The sequence below is a fragment of the Panthera pardus genome, unplaced genomic scaffold, assembly GCF_024362965.1.
Source record: "Panthera pardus isolate Hobbes unplaced genomic scaffold, ASM2436296v1 HiC_scaffold_10, whole genome shotgun sequence".
NCBI classification, from domain to species: Eukaryota; Metazoa; Chordata; class Mammalia; order Carnivora; family Felidae; genus Panthera; species Panthera pardus.
Genome location: NW_026526655.1, coordinates 49,141,718 through 49,161,913, shown reverse-complemented (window position 1 = coordinate 49,161,913; position 20,196 = coordinate 49,141,718). Strand labels below are relative to the sequence as shown.

General features: G+C 35.9%; 1 protein-coding gene across 1 annotated transcript in view; it reads left to right on the top strand.

The window, feature by feature from the left end:
- The window catches only part of ZNF804A (zinc finger protein 804A), a 286,277-nt gene that overhangs the window by 260,417 nt on the left and 5,664 nt on the right, over window positions 1-20,196 (top strand). Inside the window, exon 3 of the mRNA XM_053907108.1 lies at window positions 19,339-19,469. Within this exon, the coding sequence (XP_053763083.1) occupies window positions 19,339-19,469 (131 nt within the window). The remainder of the gene's footprint in view (window positions 1-19,338; window positions 19,470-20,196) is intronic.

Sequence of the window (20,196 nt, the reverse complement as noted above, 5' to 3'; positions counted from 1 at the left end):
CTAGTTTCAATCTTCTGCATGTTGCTGTCCAGTTCTCCCAGCCCCATTTGTTAAAGAGACTGTCTTTTTTCCGTTGGATATTCTTTCCTGCTTTGTCAAAGATTAGTTGGCCATACGTTTGTGGGTCTAGTTCTGGGGTTTCTATTCTATTCCATTGGTCTATGTGTCTGTTTTTGTGCCAATACCATGCTGTCTTGATGATTACAGCTTTATAGTAGAGGCTAAAGTCTGGGATTGTGATGCCTCCTGCTTTGGTCTTCTTCAAAATTACTTTGGCTATTTGGGGTCTTTTGTGGTTCCATACAAATTTTAGGATTACTTGTCTAGCCTCGAGAAGAATGCTGGTGCAATTTTGATTGGGACTGCATTGAATGTGTAGATAGCTTTGGGGCATATTGACATTTTGACAATATTTATTCCTCCAACCCATGAGCACGGAATGTTTTTCCATTTCTATATATCTTCTTCAATTTCCTTCATAAGCTTTCTATAGTTTTCAGCATACAGATCTTTTACATCTTTGGTTAGGTTTATTCCCAGGTATTTTATGCTTCTTGGTGCAATTGTGAATGGGATCAGTTTCTTTATTTGTCTTTCTGTTGCTTAATTATTAGTGTATAAGAATGCAACTGGTTTCTGTACATTGATTTTGTATCCTGCAACTTTGCTAAATTCATGTATCTGTTCTAGCAGACTTGTGGTGGAGTCTATTTTCCATGTATAATATGTCATCTGCAAAAAGTGAAAGCTTGACTTCATCTTTGCCAATTTTGATGCCTTTGATTTCCTTTTGTTGTCTGACTGCTGATTCTAGAACTTCCAACACTATGTTAAACAACAGCATGAGAGTGGACATTCCTGTCATGTTCCTAATCTCAGGGGGAAAGCTCTCAGGTTTTCCCCATTGAGGATGATATTAGCTGTGGGCTTTTCATAAATGGCTTTTATGATGTTTAAGTATGTTCCTTCTATCCCGATTTTCACAAAGGTTTTTATTAAGAAAGGATGGTGAATTTTGTCAAATGCTTTTTCTGCATCGATTGACAGGATCATATGGTTCTTATCTTTTCTTATATTAATGGGATGTATCACATTGATTGATTTGCGAATGTTGAACCAGCCCTGCAGCCCAGGAATGAATCCCACTTGATCATGGTGTATAATTCCTTTTATATGCTGTTGAATTTGATTTGCTAGTATCTTATTGAGAATTTTTGCATCCATAGTAATCAGGGATATTGGCCTGTAGTTCTCTTTTTTTGCTTGGTCTCTGTCTGGTTTAGGAGTCAAAGTAATGCTGGCTTCATAGAATGAGTCTGGAAGTTTTCCTTCCCTTTCTATTTTTTGGAACAGCTTGAGAAGGATAGGTATTATCTCTGCTTTAAATTTCTGGTAGAATTCCCCTGGGAAGCCATCTGGTCCTGGACTCTTATTTGCTGGAAGATTTTTGATAATGGATTCAATTACTTCATTGGTTATGGGTCTGTCCAAGTATTCTATTTTTTCCTGTTTGGGTTTTGGAAGTTGGTGGGCGCTTAGGAATTTGTCCATTTCTTCCAGGTTGTCCAATTTGTTGGCATATAATTTTTCATAGTATTCCCTGATTATTGCTTGTATTTCTGAGGGATTGGTTGTAATAATTCCATTTTCATTCATGACTTTATCTATTTGGGTCATCTCCCTTTTCTTTTTGAGAAGCCTGGCTAGAGGTTTCTCAATTTTGTTTATTTTTTTCAAAAAACCAACTCTTGGTTTCATTGATCTGCTCTACAGATTTTTTTAGATTCTATATTGTTTATTTCTGCTCTGATATTTATTATTTCTCTTCTTCTCCTGGGTTTTGGGTGTCTTTGCTATTCTGCTTCTGTTTCCTTTAGGTGTGCTGTTAGATTTTGTATTTGGGATTTTTCTTGTTTTTTGAGATAGGCCTGAATTGCAATGTATTTTCCTCTAGGACTGCCTTAGCTGCATCCCAAAGCGTTTGGATTATTGTATTTTCATTTTCATTTGTTTCCATATATTTTTTAATTTCTTCTCTAAATGCCTGGTTGACCCATTCATTCTTTAGTAGGGTGTTCTTTAACCTCCATGCTTTTGGAGGTTTTCCAGACTTTTTCCTGTGGTTGATTTCCAAGCTTCATAGCATTGTGGTCTGAAAGTGTGCATGGTATGATCTCAATTCTTTTATACTTATGAAGGGTTGTTTTGTGACGCAGTATGTGATCTATCTTGGAGAGTGTTCCATGTGCACTAGAGAAGAAAGTATATTCTGTTGCTTTGGGATGCAGAGTTCTAAATATATCTGTCAAGTCCATCTGATCCAATGTATCATTCAGGGCCTTTGTTTCTTTATTGATCTTGTGTCTAGATGATCTATCCATTGTTGTAAGTGGAGTATTAAAGTCCCCTGCAATAACCACATTTTTATCAATAAGGTTGCTTACATTTGTGAGTAATTGTTTTATATATTTTGGGGCTCCCGTATTTGGCAAATAGACATTTATAATTGTTAGCTCTTGCTGATGGATAGACCCTGTAATTATTATATAATGCCCTTCTTCATCTCTTGTTACAGCCTTTAATTTAGAGTCTAGTTTGTCTGATATAAGTATGGCTACTCCAGCTTTCTTTTTACTTCCAGTGGCATGATAGATAGTTCCCCATCCCCTCACTTTCAATCTGAAGGTGTCCTCAGGTCTAAAATGAGTCTCTTGTAGACAGGAAATAGATGTATCTTGTTTTTTTTTATCCATTTTGATACCCTATGTCTTTTGGTTGGAGCATTTAGTCCATTTACATTCAGTGTTATCATTGAAAGATATGGGTTTAGAGTCATTGTGATATCTGTAGGTTTCATGCTTGTAGTGATGTCTCTGGTACTTTGTGGTCCTTACATTTCACTCACAGAATCCCCCTTAGGATCTCTTGTAGGGCTGGTTTAGTGGTGATGAATTCCTTCAGTTGTTTGTTTGGGAAGACCTTTATCTCTCCTTCTATTCTGAATGACAGACTTGCTGAATAAAGGATTCTCGGCTGTATATTTTTTTCTGTTCATCACATTGAAGATTTCCTGCCATTCCTTTCTGGCCTGCCAAGTTTCAGTAGATAGGTCTGCCCCTAGTCTTATGAGTCTCCCTTTGTAGGTCAGAGCCTGTTTATCCCTAGCTGCTTTCAGAATTTTCTCTTTATCCTTGTATTTTGCCAGTTTCACTATGATATGTCATGCAGAAGATCGATTCAAGTTACATCTGAAGGGGGTTCTCTGTGCCTCTTTGATTTCATGCCTTTTTCCTTCCCCAGATTCAGGGAAGTTCTCAGCTATGATTTGTTCAAGTACACCTTCAGCCAGCCCCTTTCTCTCTGTCTTCCTCTTCTGGAATTCCTATGATACAGATATTGTTCCATTTGATTGCATCACTTAGTTCTCTAATTCTCCCCTCATACTCCTGGATTTTTTTTTTATCTCTCTTTTTCTCAGCTTCCTCTTTTTCCATAATTTTATCTTCTAATTCACCTATTCTCTCCTCTGCCTCTTCAATCCAAGCTGTGGTCGCCTTCATTTTATTTTTGCACATTGTTTATAGCATTTTTTAGCTCCTCATGACTATTTCTTAATATCTTGATCTCCGTAGCAATAGATTCTCTGCTGTCCTCTATACTTTTTCAAGCCTAGTGATTAATTTTATGACTATTATTCTAAATTCTTATTCTGTTATATTGCTTATATCGTTTTTGATCAATTTGTTAGCTGTCATTACTTCCTGGAGTTTCTTTTGAGGAGAATTCTTCCGTTTCATCATTTTGAGTAGTTCCTGGGAGGCTCCAAACTGCCGGGCACTTCCCCTGTACTGTCCAGAGAAACTTTTGTTGGTGGGCTGGGCTGCAGTCAGCCCTGATGTCTGTCCCCAGCCCACTGCTGGGGCCACAGTCAGACTGGTGTGTACCTTATCTTCCCCTCTCCCAGGGGCAGGACTCAATGTGAAGTGGTGTGTCCCCTGTCTGGGATACTTGCACACTGCCAGGCTTGTGGTGCTGCTTTGATGGTATCTGGCATATTAGCTGGGATGGATCCACAAGGTGCGCAGGGGTGGGAGGGGCAGGCTTAGCTTGCTTTGCAGTTGGTGGTCCCCTGCAGGAGGGGCCCTCCACCACTGGGAGGGAGGCAGGCAGACCCGTCGGAGGGATAGATCCACAGAAGTACAGTGTTGCATGTTTGCGTGGTGCAAGCAAGTTCGGTGATGGGAACTGATTCTCTTTGGGATTTCGGCTGAGGGATGGGAGAGGGAGATGGCGCTGGCCAGCGCCTTTGTTCCCCACCGAGCTGAGTTCTGTCTTCTGACTCAACAACTCTCCCTGCCAGTGTCCTCTCGCTCTCCCCATTCTCCGCTCTCCAAGAGCAGATCTGTTCACTTTTAACATTCCAGATGTTCAGTCCTGCTGGCTGTCAGAACTCACGCAGTCTGGCCCCTTCACCTTTGCAAGTCAGACTCGGGAGCTCTGCCTTGCCGGGCGGGCTGCCCCTCCACTGCCCCGTCTCCCTCCCGCCAGTCCATATAGCGAGCACCTCCTCTCTGCCCTTCCCACCCTCTTCTGTGGGCCTCTTGTCTACGCTTGGCTCCAGAGAGTCTGTTCTGCTAGTCTTCTGGTGGTTTTCTGGATTATTTAGGCAGATGTGGGTGGAATCTAAGTGATCAGCAGGACGAGGTGAGCCCAGTCCTCCTACACCACCATCTTTTCCAGAAATCAGTTCAGTGAATTATTTTTAAGTAGATATCCAGTAAAAGAGGTCAGAATAGCACTGGATAAATAAAAATAAAAGCAAAAAATATAACTTGCTTTTGTTCTGTTACTTTGACCAAGTTTACAACTAATTTCAGTGTTGGAGATAAAATACCACCAACACTCTTCTTCATACTTATAACTGTAACTTGAGACTTTAATACAATAGTTCCTTCAGAAGCTGCTCAAACTTTAAAGTGATTAAGTTACAAGCCTATTTTTTTATTATGCTTTTTTAGAACCCTTGTGAGGACAGTTGTACTGTTGTATCAGGAACAAGTATATTGTCAACTGAAAGCAATAGTGAAGTAGTATTAACTTAATCCCATTAGTTTCATTAAGAAAATGCAGCAAAACTACCTGACATGTTAAAACAAATAAGTTCTTTTATAATTATCTACTGAGAGTATTAATACTGAGAGTATAATAATTTATACAACAATGAGCAAAATAAAATAATACATGCATTCTTTATAAATTTATTTTTTAATTTCTTAAAACATACATATAGGAACCATTGCTGCAAAACAAACATATGAATCAAATTGAAAAATTCAGACAAATGAAATATTATATTGATTTTCTAAAATATAAGATCTAGGGGTGCCTGGGTGACTCAGTCGGTTAAGCATCTGACTTCAGCTCAGGTCATGATCTCATGGCTCATGATTTCGGGTCCCGCATCAGGCTCTGTGCTGACAGCTCAGGGCCTGGAGCCTGCTTCTGATTCTGTGTCTCCCTCCCCTCAGCTCCTCCCCTGTTCACACTCTGTCTCTCTCTCAAAAATAAAGATTTTTAAAAAAATTTAAAAAAAGATCTAAGTTCATCTAGAGGTGCCTGGGTGGCTCAGTTGGTTAAGCATCCAACTCTTGGTTTTGTCTCAGGTCATGATCTTGTGATTTGTCAGTTTGATCCCTTCATTGGGCTCCACACTGTCAGTGCTTGGGATTCTCTCTCTCTGCCCTTCCCCTGCTCATTCTCTCTCTTTCTCTTAACATAAATAAATAAACTTAAAACAAATCTAAGTTCATTCTAAAATGTCGTCTATCTCTACAAATTTACTTAACATCTCTATGTTACACAAATGAAATGTCATATTTATTAATAAAAAAACATACAAATCTATACATTTAAGCTAACCTAATTCAAAATATTTCTGATATTTGTTTCTTTAAATATTATGTCAGTTGGTTAATTACTATTTTTGAGAAAGAGTTTTTGTCCAAGTTTATAAGATAAAGTAGGCTTTGGTCCAATGAACTCAGTCTCAAATGAGATCTACACACAATAGGTAGAATTCTACTTTTAATTTCACAGTTAGAACAAGGAAGAGAAAGAAACTGATATTTATTGAGTGGTGGGAAGTAAATGTGCTTTACCTAGGTGTTTTTGTTTCCTTTTTACAAATGGAGACAAAATCACTAAAGATCACACAGACAACAAATGGTGAGGTCTAATTCAATCTCTTGCAATATTCCCAAACTCATAATTTTTCCATGATAAATACTGCCTTCCTAGATACTTGATATTAGTAACATAGGTTTGGGGGGGGAATAATATTAACAAGATGTCACCACAGAAATTAAATGTAGAGTTTGGGCAATTTCTTGATAAATCTACAACTCTACTTTATTTGGGATATTAATGTGCTCAACTAAATACTAAAAGTCCATCCTCCTGGAGTTATACCACATATTCACTTTAAAAATACAGGCCATCATCTCACACCAGGTTTTTTCTCCCCAGCTGGGATCTTTATATTCCCACAGCAGTTCTGTAGCTCTGTCCTTTGGCATTCCAAGTTACAATTTAGTTGGTGAGAGAGAGGATCAAATGGGTAGATATGTGCATCTCACAAATTAGGAATTATTCTGTCTTGCAAAAGTTTCCATGGGTATAACTACCATGGTTCTGGCAAGAGACAAACCTAGTTTTGTCTGGGAGGTCACCAGTTGATGGCTTCTTACCAAGTGTTAATAACTCCTTCACATTCTTCTCAGCCCAAACACAATTTGCCAAACAGAAATTATTTTCAATCAGAGGAAATTGCCTAAGAACACAATGATGTCTACCTTTATTACATGTCTAAAAAGCACAGCTATAAAGTTACATCAAAGTAAATTCCTCTATAGGATAGAAAATGTTTGCTAATCCTTCATATATAATTTCTTCATTATATGCTAAGTAATCAGTCACTTGTAATTACATATATAAATATTTTTGAGTGCAAGAAAAATAAAAAGTAAAAGGATACATATATATATAATATAATATTATATAATATAATATAATAATAATATTGTATTTTCCACAGTTTTGACTATTGACCTATATATTATTTTCCACTATATTTATACCAAAGAGATGATAAAAATATTAATCCACAAATATTTCATGTTGTTAAAAATCACATATGTAAAAAATCACCAGTTTGATGTTATTATTTTTATTGGGTTATATTGATTTACTTGTGCATGTTGAGAGAACTTAGAAATATTTAGACCAATGTAGTTATTTATCGGACCATAAATATGAGCATATGATGAAAGGATCCACATAATGGTAATTTTTGTTTCAGTTTTGAAATATATATAATTTTAATATTTCAAATATAATTTTAAAAATCTCTCCTCAAAATAAAAGTAAAGTGTACTAATAAGAAAAAAATGGGAAAACACCATATAGTGGAAAATAAAAGTACAATTCTTTTGATTTTATGTTACAAAGTGAAACATCATTAACATGTTGCCTATTTTCTGGCATTTTTACTCTAGATGCAGATATAGTTGATTATATTGTAAGTGATTAGCATGTTATTTTTAAAAATAGCAAAATACATCAATATTCCTACTATTTTGCAGTTCTTATTGGTGATAGCTGCATGATATTTCCTTTTAAAATCAAACCATAATTTTTAACTATTCTTCAACTTTGGGTCCCTCAAGTTGTTTGCGTAGTTTTAAATATAAGTGTCAATATTTCTTATACGAGTTTACATGGCTTTCCTTGCACTACCAAAGATCTGATTGAGATTTTTGTTAGTAAATTTCCAAAGCCTCCTATTGTATGAGGAAATTAATCATTGCCATCCTGGGCCAATTCAATTTGACAAGCATTCATGAGTACTTACAATGCACGAGACACTTCTGATTCAGCACTTAAGAAAATGAACTGAATAGTTGGAAAATCAGTTGTAGACATAACACATACAGATTGCAAAGACTTTTATATTAGAACTAGAATGACTTTTTTGTCCACAAAGAGAAACTTGAGTTAATGGAATCTGAAGAATGAGAGGCCTTGGGGAAAGATATTGTTCAGATCTGATATGCCATTAAAAGATTAGATGCTTTTAAAGCTTCCATGAGAAATGTCCAAATGATACACATTCATGATAGTAATGGGAAAAGAAATTTTAAAAAGTCTTCCACAGGTTCACTCAGCATAATGCCATTGATTAAATAATGACTGGAAGGAAATTACACAATGAAGTGTGATACCATTCGCTTGAATATCTTAACTTCCTCTGAAGAAATATATTTGCTAATATTCTAATAGTACCTACTGCATTGTGTCTTCCAAGAGAGCCAAATTGATTCAGGAAATAGAGATAGTGATTGAGTTGTAATTCTTTGAGGGTATCACTTCTCTGTGAGATAGAAATCATACTTAGATTTTTCAAAAGCCATTGAAAATAGTTCTTGGTAGAAACTACTCTTGGCAATTCAAAAGAAATTTGAAACTGGAAACAGTAATAGTGGGTGATATATTAACTTACTAAGAAATATGAAACTAGAAAAAGAAGTATTAGAGTAATTCAAAACAGTAATGGATTTACTTACAGAAGGGAAACCACCTAACAAGGCAATTCTTCTTATTGTTCTAAATATATGTTACTTAGTACCACCTAAATCCAGCTTAAATGATGACACTGAAAGCATTGATCTTAGAATGTAAAAATTGGAAAGAATTTTAGATATCATCAGCATCTTCATCTGTAGAGACAAAGGTCTGAGTATATGAAGTGAATTATCCAGTCACACATCTACTAAGTGGGTATGTAAGTTAAGGTTATATTCAGCTGCAAGTAACAGAAAACTCAAATAAGCTGGATTTTTTTTTTCTTTTTTGTTCTCCAAAACTACATAGGTAATCTGTCCAAGGATGATACAGTAATTCAATGATGCTATTAGGAAACAGGAATATTTATTTATTTGCTCTGCTGTCTTTAGCATCTAGATCTTCTCTGCCAAGCTGATAGCCTCAAAATTGAAAGATGGCCGCTGCCCATCTAAGACTCACAAGTACACAGGGGCAGGAAGCAGACAACATGGTTAAAAAAACAGAAAGGGGATTTTTCTTTTAATAAGACTTCCCTTTTTTAAATTATTTTTTTAATGTTTATTTATTTTTTGAAGGAGAGAGAGACAGAGCGTGAGTAGGGAAGGGGCAGAGAGAGAGGGAGACACAGAATCCGAAGCAGGATCCAGGCTCATGAACTCCAAGATCATGACCTGAGCTGAAGTTGGATGCTTAACAGACAGAGGCACCTAAGTGCCCCAAGACTTTCCTTTAAAAAAAAAAAAAAGTTTTTTCAGGGATATCCTCCTCAGATAAATTTGCTGACAATTCAGTTAGTGAAGACTGTGTCACATCACCATTCTTATTTACAAGGGAGGCTGGGATTTTACTATTTTAATGAGTACCTTTCTTAGCCTCCAAACTGGAATTCTGTTAATGAAGTAGAAAGATATATAATAGATAAAGTGAAGGCAATTTTCAAGGTTTACCACAGACATCACAGCTAGACTACCCATACTCTGGTGAAAAACTGTATTAATCAGAGAAACAGAACCATGTATGCATTTATATATGTAGAGGGAGAGATATATAGAAGAAAAAGATGATAGATAGATAGATAGATAGATGATAGGTTGACAGATAGACAAAGAGAGATATTAAGAATTTGCTCACACAATTATGGGAGCTGACAAGTCCAAAATTGACAGGGCAAACTACTGGCCTGGAAAACCAGGAAAGAGTTCATGTTACAGTCTGTCTGGAGGTATAATTCTTTCATCTAGAGAGACTTCAGTCTTAGCCCTTAAGGCCTTCAACTGATTCAATGGGTTATGGAGGGCAATCTGCTTTACTATGATTTAATGAGTAAATCTGATTACTCATCTGAAACATTAATCTTACCCAAAAATTTCTTTCCTGGTGATTTCAGAGGTATTTGACCAAGTACTTCACTTTGACTAAATATTAACCAAATATTTGACCAAATATTATGGTTTAGCCAGGTTGACACATAGAGTTAACCATCACAAGTCCACTCCTAGTTGACTTGTCACTCATAGACATCACCTTAAACTATAGTTAATCTTCAAATAAAGATAATAACGGGTCATATGCTGCCTAACATGATACAATTATCCTGCATGCAACCAAAAACACACTAACTCCCCAGAAGAGGATGCAGAATGCTGGTTGATGTTCACTCTTCTCCTTGATTTTAATACTATGATGTATGGTGTAAATTTGATATATCTTATGTTATATAATAAAATGAATAAAGGAGCAAAGAAGGGTTATATGTATTCATAAATATTCATACTCATAACATATTCATATTCATAATAATGTGTAGAGGAACTATCCATCACAATTATAGCCTTCATTTCTGTGACTAGGCACATGGATATTGTTAGTACTTATAACTGCCTTCTTCCACTATCTATTCCCTTTTCCCTCAGCAATCGCCTCTGCTGGTTGTGGTTCTTTCTCTAGTGAAGTGACCCAAACTTTCATTCCTGAAGGGTGAGGGCTATTAGTAATCCTGCGTGAATGGGGCTGTTGTAGATTTCCACTGACTCTAATCACAGGACATGGCAATTTTAAGTGACATCAAAAGGGATCTCCTATATTCCAGACATAATTTTCCTTACCCTCTTTGTGGGGTGGCAGTCTGTTTTCCCCTGGATCATAAGGATATATTTGCTAGTGGGTCACTAGAGGTAATATTGAGTGGTGCCATCCCTATTTCTACCACTTCATTTTTAACCTTTTAATATGGTTATGCAGGGAACAGCACCATATACAGGAACTTGATTCACAGCATATATAGCCACCTAGATAATATTGCCCCAGTGCCACAAGGTATTGCCATCCAGCTAGAGCTGTGACTGAGTATTCAATAGGCCGTTCTGCCACTCTATCAAACCAGCTACTTCAGGATGATGGGGAACACAATAAAATCAGAATTACATGAACATAGGCTCATTGTCACACTTTTTTTGCTGTGAGGTGAGTTCCTTGATCAAAAACAATGCTGGGTGGAATACCATGATAGTGAATAAGGCATCTTATAAGTCTATGGCCTATAGTTTTGGCAGAAGCATCGCATGGAAGAATGAGAGGTCCATATCCAGAGTAAGCATGTATTCCAGGGAGAACAAAATACTGCCATTTTCATGAAGGAAGCTGTCTCAATTTGATCAATTGGCTTAAATTGATTAAATTGAACTGGCTGATCACTCCTGGGAATGGTGCCATATTGGGGGCTCTGTGTTTTTTGTTTATTTGTTTTGTTTCAACTTTTTATGTATTTAAAAATTTTTTAATGGAAATAAAGTTGACATACAATATTATATTAGTTTCAGGTATGAAAACAATGATTTGACATTATAAAATGATCATCATAAGTCTAGTTACCATCTGTCACCACAAAGTTATTACAATATTATTGATAATATTCCCTATGTAGTACTTTATATCCTCATGACTTATTTATTTTACAACTGAAAGTTTGTACCTCTTAATCTCCTTTATCTATTTTTTCCCATTATCTCATCCACCTCCCCTCTGGTAACAACCAGTCTGTACTCTGTATTAATGAGTGTGTTTCTGTTTTGTTTTCTTTGTCCATTTGTTTTGGCTCAGTACTGATTTGTTGCTGGCAGATTGGGCACTCAGCAATAGCTACAGAGAGTCATCCTTGAGGAAAAGGTTCCATGTTGCTGAGCCCATGCATAACAACCATGCCTGCCACCATGGCCATTCTGTTCCTGAGCTCATGGGACAGTGACAGGGGTGGCTGAGGAAAGAGACTATCTTGTATCCACAGAACAGGTTATCCTATCTAAATAATTATAAAAATCCTCTTCTGTTGAGATGACCCTTTGTAGAACATTCTTGTGGGACACAAACATCTTTTTTAGTCCATTCAGAGGAATTTAGCCACATATCTCTTCCCCAGACCTCCTTGTCACTAATTTTCTAATTATGTGCTTTCCAAGTTTCTAACCATCCAGCTAACCCATGGGCCACAACACATGAATCAGTATATCTCTTCTGGCCATTTCTCCTCCCAACCAAAATGAATAACCAGATTCACTGCTCAAAACTCTCTCTTTTGGGAGGATTTCATCACTGCACTTCAGAGATGTCCCAGAGGAAAGCTGTAGTGTTGCTCTGTCCACTTTTGGATGGTGCCTGCATACAGTGCGGAACTGTCTGGAAACTGGGTCTGAGTTTTCTCCTCCTCTATCATCTGTCACTTGCCTAGTGTTGTGGATCCGATTATTCTTTATCCCGCCCTTTATAAACTTGCAGCTAAGGAATGTCAGCACTAACATGCAGCTAAGAGCAGTAATTGAAACAAAATAATCTGCAATTCACTGGTACTTTTACTCTGACTATTCTGTCTATGTGAAAAGAACAAAAATCTTTACTCAAATATCACCTTCTCAATGAGGAGACGCATCTTCTAGGGGAGAACACACCCTGAGTTGACCCCAGTGAGTCTTCCCTTGCATATGGATGAAAACTGTGATTTGTTTCTAACTGATAAAATGTGAAAAAAAAAGTGATGTGATGTCACTCCATTAATTAAGCTGCTTTATATAGATTGTATGATATAAGATTCAATCTTAGCAGAATGGAGAGACTGCCGATGGTGAAGAAACTGCAATGTTGCATTGCTGCAATGTTGCAATGGCTTGTGCATGTGTTACAGGCAAGAAACTGCTGGCAGCTCCAGTTGCGGAGAGTGGCCCTGGCTATATGCGAGTAGTCCTACCTCCACAAGGAAGTGAATTCTACCAACAGGTTCCGGAAGCTTGGGAGATGATTTTTCCCAAGACAAGCTTGCAGCTGAGAATACAGCCTGGCCAACACTGGTTGAGTGAAGCATAGGCCTATGATAAATGTGTGCCATTTTAAGCTGTTACATTTATGGTCATTGTTAAACAGAAATAGCAAACTGGAGCACCTTGGTGGCTCAGTCAGCTAGGCATCTGACTTCAGCTCAGGTCATGATCCCATGGTCTGTGAGTTCGAGCCCCGCGTCGGGCTGTGTGCTGACAGCTAAGATCCTGGAGCCTGCTTCAGATTCTGTGTCTTCCTCTCTGCCCCTCCCCTACTCATGCTCTGTCTCTGTCTCAAAATTAAATAAAAACATTAAAAGTTTAAAAAGAAAGAAAGAAAGGAAGAAAGGAAGGAAGAAAGAAAGAAAGAGCAAACTAACCTAATAGAAAACCTGCTTTCATCACTGTATTTGATATCGGTATCCTCGCCCTCGCCACATACACTCTTGGTTGAACTTTCCTCCACCATGATCTTCATGCTCTACTAAAGCATAAGGCGAACTTATTTGATTGTTGTAATGTCTCTCTTTCTCAAGTATTGTGAAAACATCGAGAAACAAACAGGATTTCATTCTTCTGTGTCCCTATGTATAGACCATGCTTAGAATAACAGCTGACACATAATGTACACTCAATTAATAATTTCTGAGAGATAAATGGATATATGCACCTCAACCCAACCCAAAGAGTTAGACAGCTTGAAAAACATATAGCCAAGTAAATATAGGAGATAAATCATAGGTAATGTTCCAAAAAATCTGTCGCAGACTTTGAGTCTGGATGTCTCTCTTGTCTGTCTGCAAGAGAGCAGATGCAGAACTGAATACAAGAGAGGCTAACATCTGGGAGGAGACGAGAGCCCTGAGTAAGGGTCCTTGCTCCATGTTTATTAGGATCAGAAGGGTTACAAACATGATGGAATGCAGAAAGCGACAATGAAATAGTGATTATTAATTCATGTATGTGAGAAAAAAGGGGTTTTGAAGCTATGTGGTGTTAGGGGTTTGGGTCAATACAAAACAAAATCCTGATGCCAAAAACAGATGGCTGTTTATAGCAGGCACCAGGCTGTTTATCTTAACTTGCCTAGGGGATAAGACAGATAGAGCATGATGCTACCTCAGGGTCAACAAAGCAGCACCTTTCTTTTGCTGATTAGCTCTGGGCAATTTCACCCTGCTGCAGAGGTCTATTGCCCTGTTTGCCTGTTAACCTATTCTGGAAGCTTCCACCATATGAAAGCAGCTTTATGCTTTTGTAATATGCTGGGGTGCTTTTGCCCTGTTTACATAATCTTAGATGCTTTCATCCTGTGGCTTCCTATTCCTGTGCTTTTATTCTATGCTGGGGGTGTTTCGCCCTGTTTACTTAATCTCGGAAGCTTTGGTACTAAACCTTGTTAACCCATTGGTGCAAGCTCAAGGAATTTCCCCACAGAACTTATTCCCCACAGAAATCCTGATTCCAGTCCTGGTTCTACCACTTTCATGTGATTCTGGACCAGTTTCTAAACTCTGCTTAGCTTCAGTTTTGTCTTCTCTAAATATGGATCATAATGGTAGCCTTGTTTGCATATATGTTTATTTTCAGAACTAAACAAAGTAACATATACAGTATTGCTTAATAAATTTTAAGGAACAATATTAATTCTAAATGAAATATAGGTGGCTAATATGTATACAAAAATATTCTAGCATTCTTAATAAAAGAATTACAGGCAAAACATTAATGATATATCACATAGTGCCTATTAATTAAACAAATTAAGAATGATGCTACCCAGTATTAGATATGATATATACTCTCATATACTGTTGGGAGGAATACAAATATGGTTTAAAGTTAAGAATAGCAGTTTGGAAAACCTCAAAAAGGGCAAATACATATCTTTTATTCCAGCAGTTTTGTTTGTGTGGGAACGTATCTTTTGGATATAATTAGACAAATGTACAAAATATGAGAATATTCATGAAAGTTTGGTTTGCAATTATAAAACAGTTTAATTTACCTAAATGCTAAGCACAAACTGATGAGTTATCTAAATGGTCATCTCTCTCCCCCTCTCTCTTTCTCTATCAAGCTTTCTCACATTGTTTAAGGCTTTGCCAGTCTCTGAAAACATCATCACTAAGTTGAGACCAGGATCATCATAACTTTCCCAACCATCCAACTACATGAGTTTCCTGTGACCATATCTGAGGATCAATGACCTATGTCATTGTGACATTTTGGTTCTTAATAGACTAATAGAAGTAAAACAGTGAAAGGTAGAGTAGACCCTCTGAGACAGTATAACCAAATGATGTTGATTCTTTTTGTTTTTCCATTGTCTACTTGTATATTTCCAAAATATAAATTGAATAATATGCCATTATATACTGTAATTTGTTTTGTAATACTGTAGCTAGACCATATCTTCCCACAAATTCTTTTTAACATTCTTCTAATTTTCTAATTCTTGCTGACTGTCAACCCTATCTTGACATTTAACACTAAGAATTTGTTTTGAATGACTGCCAATAAATTGTTCAGAAAGCTTTTGAAATAGCATTGATATTTCCATAAGTCTCCCAGGTATTATCTTGTACATTTCTTTGTGTGGAACTTGAACTTAAGTTTTCTTTTCATTTGGCATTCTCAAAAGAATTTTACTTGGTTTCTATTATTTACCTTTCAAAATTATTCTACTAGATATAAAATATGATGTAGGACTTCATTTTTGCTGCAGAAAAATACAAGAAAGGATATAACGGCTGATAAATTCCAGTTTAACTAACCAAAGTATTTGGCCAGGCCTATAAGCTCTGCAGCTAAACAGACCACCAATATTAGTCAAGCTCGTTTACCTTATCAAGCTCCTGATACCTTGATATCAGGAAGTGTGTCACTGCGAGAATTATGTGTACATAGAGAGAGACTGACATCAGTAGGAATACTTGAATGTAGCGTGGTGCTTCTTAACAACCTCTACAAGATTAAAGCAACATTTACATTGTAAATATACACAGTTCTCTAAATGCACATCTGAAGTCTGATTCCAGCCATGTCAATCACTCAGTTATTCACAGAAAATATAACAGTACTGGCATTTGATAATTGATGGACTCCTTGATATTTAACTATGTCAATGGAAACAAGTTAATTCAAATCATAATGGCTAATTTGAAACAGTATAGTGAAATTCTTGACATTTCATATACTTGCTTTAGAAGAGCTTTGTTTTTTGTTAGAAGCACTGTACTTTTAGCTTACTATTATATATACATATATATATATATATACACACACATATATATAATGTGTATAATAGAAATTAATTTATATCCTAAAGATTTTGTTAAAAATGGTCAAGTCTGACTTTCTTGTTTATTGTCTCTAGTTTCCCAAGGGATCTGGTAGGACATAAAATTAGCTCTATTTGTTAAAATACCATTATTTATAAATAAGAATTAAAAAATTATTTGAACATTAGTTCTTACATTGGTATTTCAACATTTTTTTTTTGCTTTCTTTGGCACTTTGATTCTTTTAAATGTTTATTTTAGAGAACTTGACTTTTATTTTCTTTCAAATTCTCTGTTAGCATCTACCTCCTAGCACCCAAACCCTCTTGATTGAATGCCTCTTTCTTACAATGGCAGGTAGTATTTTCAGTAAAAGTAATGCATATCCTTTTAGGCCACTCAATTCTGCACATCGAATAAGTCACCAATTTGACTTTTTCCTCCCTACTGCAACTGCCTTAGGAAAGACTCTTAATGTTTCTTACCTAGACCATTGTAATATCCTACTTACGCATGTCTTTCTCTTTAATCTTGTTCCATGGCAAAATCTCATGCATACTGATGCCAAATGATTCTTGAAAAAACGAAAATTCCATTGTAACACTGCATTGTTTAAAATCCTTCAGTGTTTCCTCCAATCACATTTCACAATATGATAGGCAGGTTTGGTTTGGTTAGACCTTGTAATTCATCAATTTTCATCATTTCCACACATACAATCTGCTCTAACCGTACTTGTCTCTACCTGCATTTCATTTTTAGAATATGCATGCTCCTATTTCTACATTTACACAAAACTTTCCTGAAATATTCTCTTACCTCCAACATCTATCCCTTCTTCTTCATGCTTTTTAATATCCTTGAAGACCCAAATCAGATGTCACTTTTCTCAGGTAACCTTCTTGGGATTTTTTGGGCACCCCTGTTCCGTCTTTATATTGCACAATAAAATAACTCAACCAATAACTGCTGTTATCTTTTCCTATCTGTGTTCTTTTTTCTGCAAAATCCAAATATACATACACTCAAATACACTTACCCACACAGTTACAGACATACAGACATAAACCAGAGAAAGGTAAAAACATTTTCTTTAATCTTTTTTAAAAACCCCAGACTTTAAACAGAATGGCTGTTTTTACTGCTCAATAATTGTCTATTGATTAAGTCTTGATATGACTTCAAAGTTTTAGGAAATAGAGATGTCCAAGAATATAAATACCTAAAACTTAGAGCTAAAACTTCCTTGGCCTATTATACTCTAATTCTAGATCTTTTTTTATGATCAATAATAATGTAATGCATATTATAAAAATGTAGCTACTTTTAATAGTCACACCAAAACAATGATATCTAAGTTTTATTTTCTTTAAAATACTTGTATAATTTAGATGTTTATGACATGATCTACCTTTTATCTAAATTTAACTCTAACTAGTTTTCTTCACAGATATGTCAGTCAAAGAAGCATTCTCAAAAATATCATCTACATTATTTCAAAAGAATTATTCTGGAATAATCTTATATATATGTATATATACATACCTCATATAAATCTCATCAGTTAAAATAGTAGAGACTATCTGAAGCTTAAGCTATCATACCATGTAGGTGAAATTAAGTAGGCATAATGCAAGATCATTTGGGATCCAACATTGTTTCATCAGTATGACTAACTTTTTTTGAGGTGGAAAAATTCTTACTTTGGAGAATCTGATTCACATATAAATTAACAAATATTTATTGAGCAGGTATTGTATATACCAAACATTGTTCCAAGCCCCTGGAATATGTCAATGTACATGTATAAGGCATTTATTAAGATTTTATTCAATCACTTAATAAAAATGTGATTCGTGTATATTTTATTCCCTTAGTGTCCTGCTGGAAGACTCTGACATATCACAATGCATAACACCATGAGCATTCATAAGAAAAAATAGTACTTTATAAAAATTTAAGTGTATTGAGAGAGAGAGAGAGAGAGAGAGAGAATCCCAAGCAGCCTCCCCACAGCATGGAGCCCGATGCAGGACTTGAATGCAGGAACCATGAGATCATGACCTGAGCCGAAGTCAGACACTTAACCAACTGAGCCACCCAGGTGCCCCAGAAAAAATAGTAATTTAATTATTTTTTAAAAATGTTTATTTATTTATTTTTGAGAGAGAGAGAGCAGGGGAGGGGCAGAGAGAGAGAGGGAGATAGAGAATCCCAGTCAGGTTCTGTGCTGTCAGCGCAGTGCCTGACATGGAGCTCTAACTCACAAACCATGAGGTCATAACCTGAGCTGAAATCAAGAGCTGGATGCTTACCCAATTGAGCCACCCAGGCGCCCCAGTACTTTAATTATTTTTAATAACCATACACTGTCTCTGTGGAAGACTATAGTGAAAATATTTGGGGCAAAGGACCACTTTGGTGTCTCTTAAATCATGCCACATACATGGCTATTTATTGATTCTATTCAAGTTGACATGCTTTTCCTGGCCAAAACTTTTCAATCCAAAAACTGACCCCCTTTAATACAGATGAAAATATGCCCGATGTAAAAAGAATTTCGAAAAGAGCACTATTTATTTTCTTCCCAAATCTTGAATTATTTGGGAAATAGGCCTGATATTTGAGGGGAGGGATTGTTTTAAAGCATATTAGTAGAGATTATTTGCCTTATGGATTAACATAAAACATTTATTCTTAGAAAATATGGAAAGGACCACATACTTTTCTAATATATAGCACATCAAAATGATGATACTTATTATATATAACTGAAATATACAATCTAGTTAAATTTGTTTGAAAATTAGGAGTTTACAAGACTCTAGTACTTGATGTGAATTAGGCACAGAATTAGGCACTTTAACAGAAAATAGTAAGCAAAAATGAAAATTTTCAATTCCAATTTATATAAGGCTTAGGTATATCTTTGATATAATGTAATATGCTTTGGTATTTTCACAAGCCAAAGATACAAAAAATATTTTTGCTAGAAATGAGTTGTCACAAATGTCTTTTCCTTAGATGAGGTAAAAGATAATGTACTGGAAAATTCCAACAGTAACAATAGTAACTTTAACATTGCCATAGAGCCAAACACTATTAATCATTTCCATATTTCTTAATAGAGGCTCAAAGAACTGAAACAAAGGGAATTTGCTCGAAATGTAGCATCTAAATCCAGGAAAGATGAAAGAAAACAGGAAAAGGCACTCCAACGCCTGCACAAGCTGGCCGAGCTAAGAAAGGAAACTGTGTGGTAAGTGTGCAATAAAAGCTTAACTTTTCTTAAAACATGATGACCAAAGGAAAAAAAAAAAAGACATAGAAATAAAGGGCGCAAATCTATTTATTTCTGTACCCAGAATAAGGCACTCACATTTTCATGGCTTTCTGTGGGCTGTAAACAGTAACTTGAATTTGAATTTTATGCAAACACCTGTTTAATATACATTTCAATAAAAAGGCAACATTCCTATAACTTTAGTTTTCAAGAAAATTAATTTCACATTGCTCTGCTATTTACACTTAGTTGAAACCTCTTCTGTTTCTTGGTGGAAATTCAAAATATTTGACTGAAGAAGAGAACAAAGCACCATCTCATGACCTTTATTATAAAAGGAGTTTTAAGAGAAAATTATTTATAATTGAAAATTTGGAGGATTTTATTTGAAAGTATCTTTTATTTAAAAAAAATAAAGATCATGAAGGCCCTGTGAACTGCAGAGGCAGGTCAAAATTAGTTTCATTGTGAATAAACAGTAATAACTGTTAGAAGTTCAAAGCTCTTACACTTTGACCTGCTTCTCCAGTGTGTAGTTATAATGTTATAATTCAGAATTTACAATACAGGACAGGGAACTGTCATAAAAAGAAGACAACTTTTTAGAGTGATCTCTCCCTCCACCCCAAAACAAATAGGCCCCTCTTTTTTTGTTTAAAACAAAACTATTTCATAGAAAATCTATTTTATGCTGAATATAGTG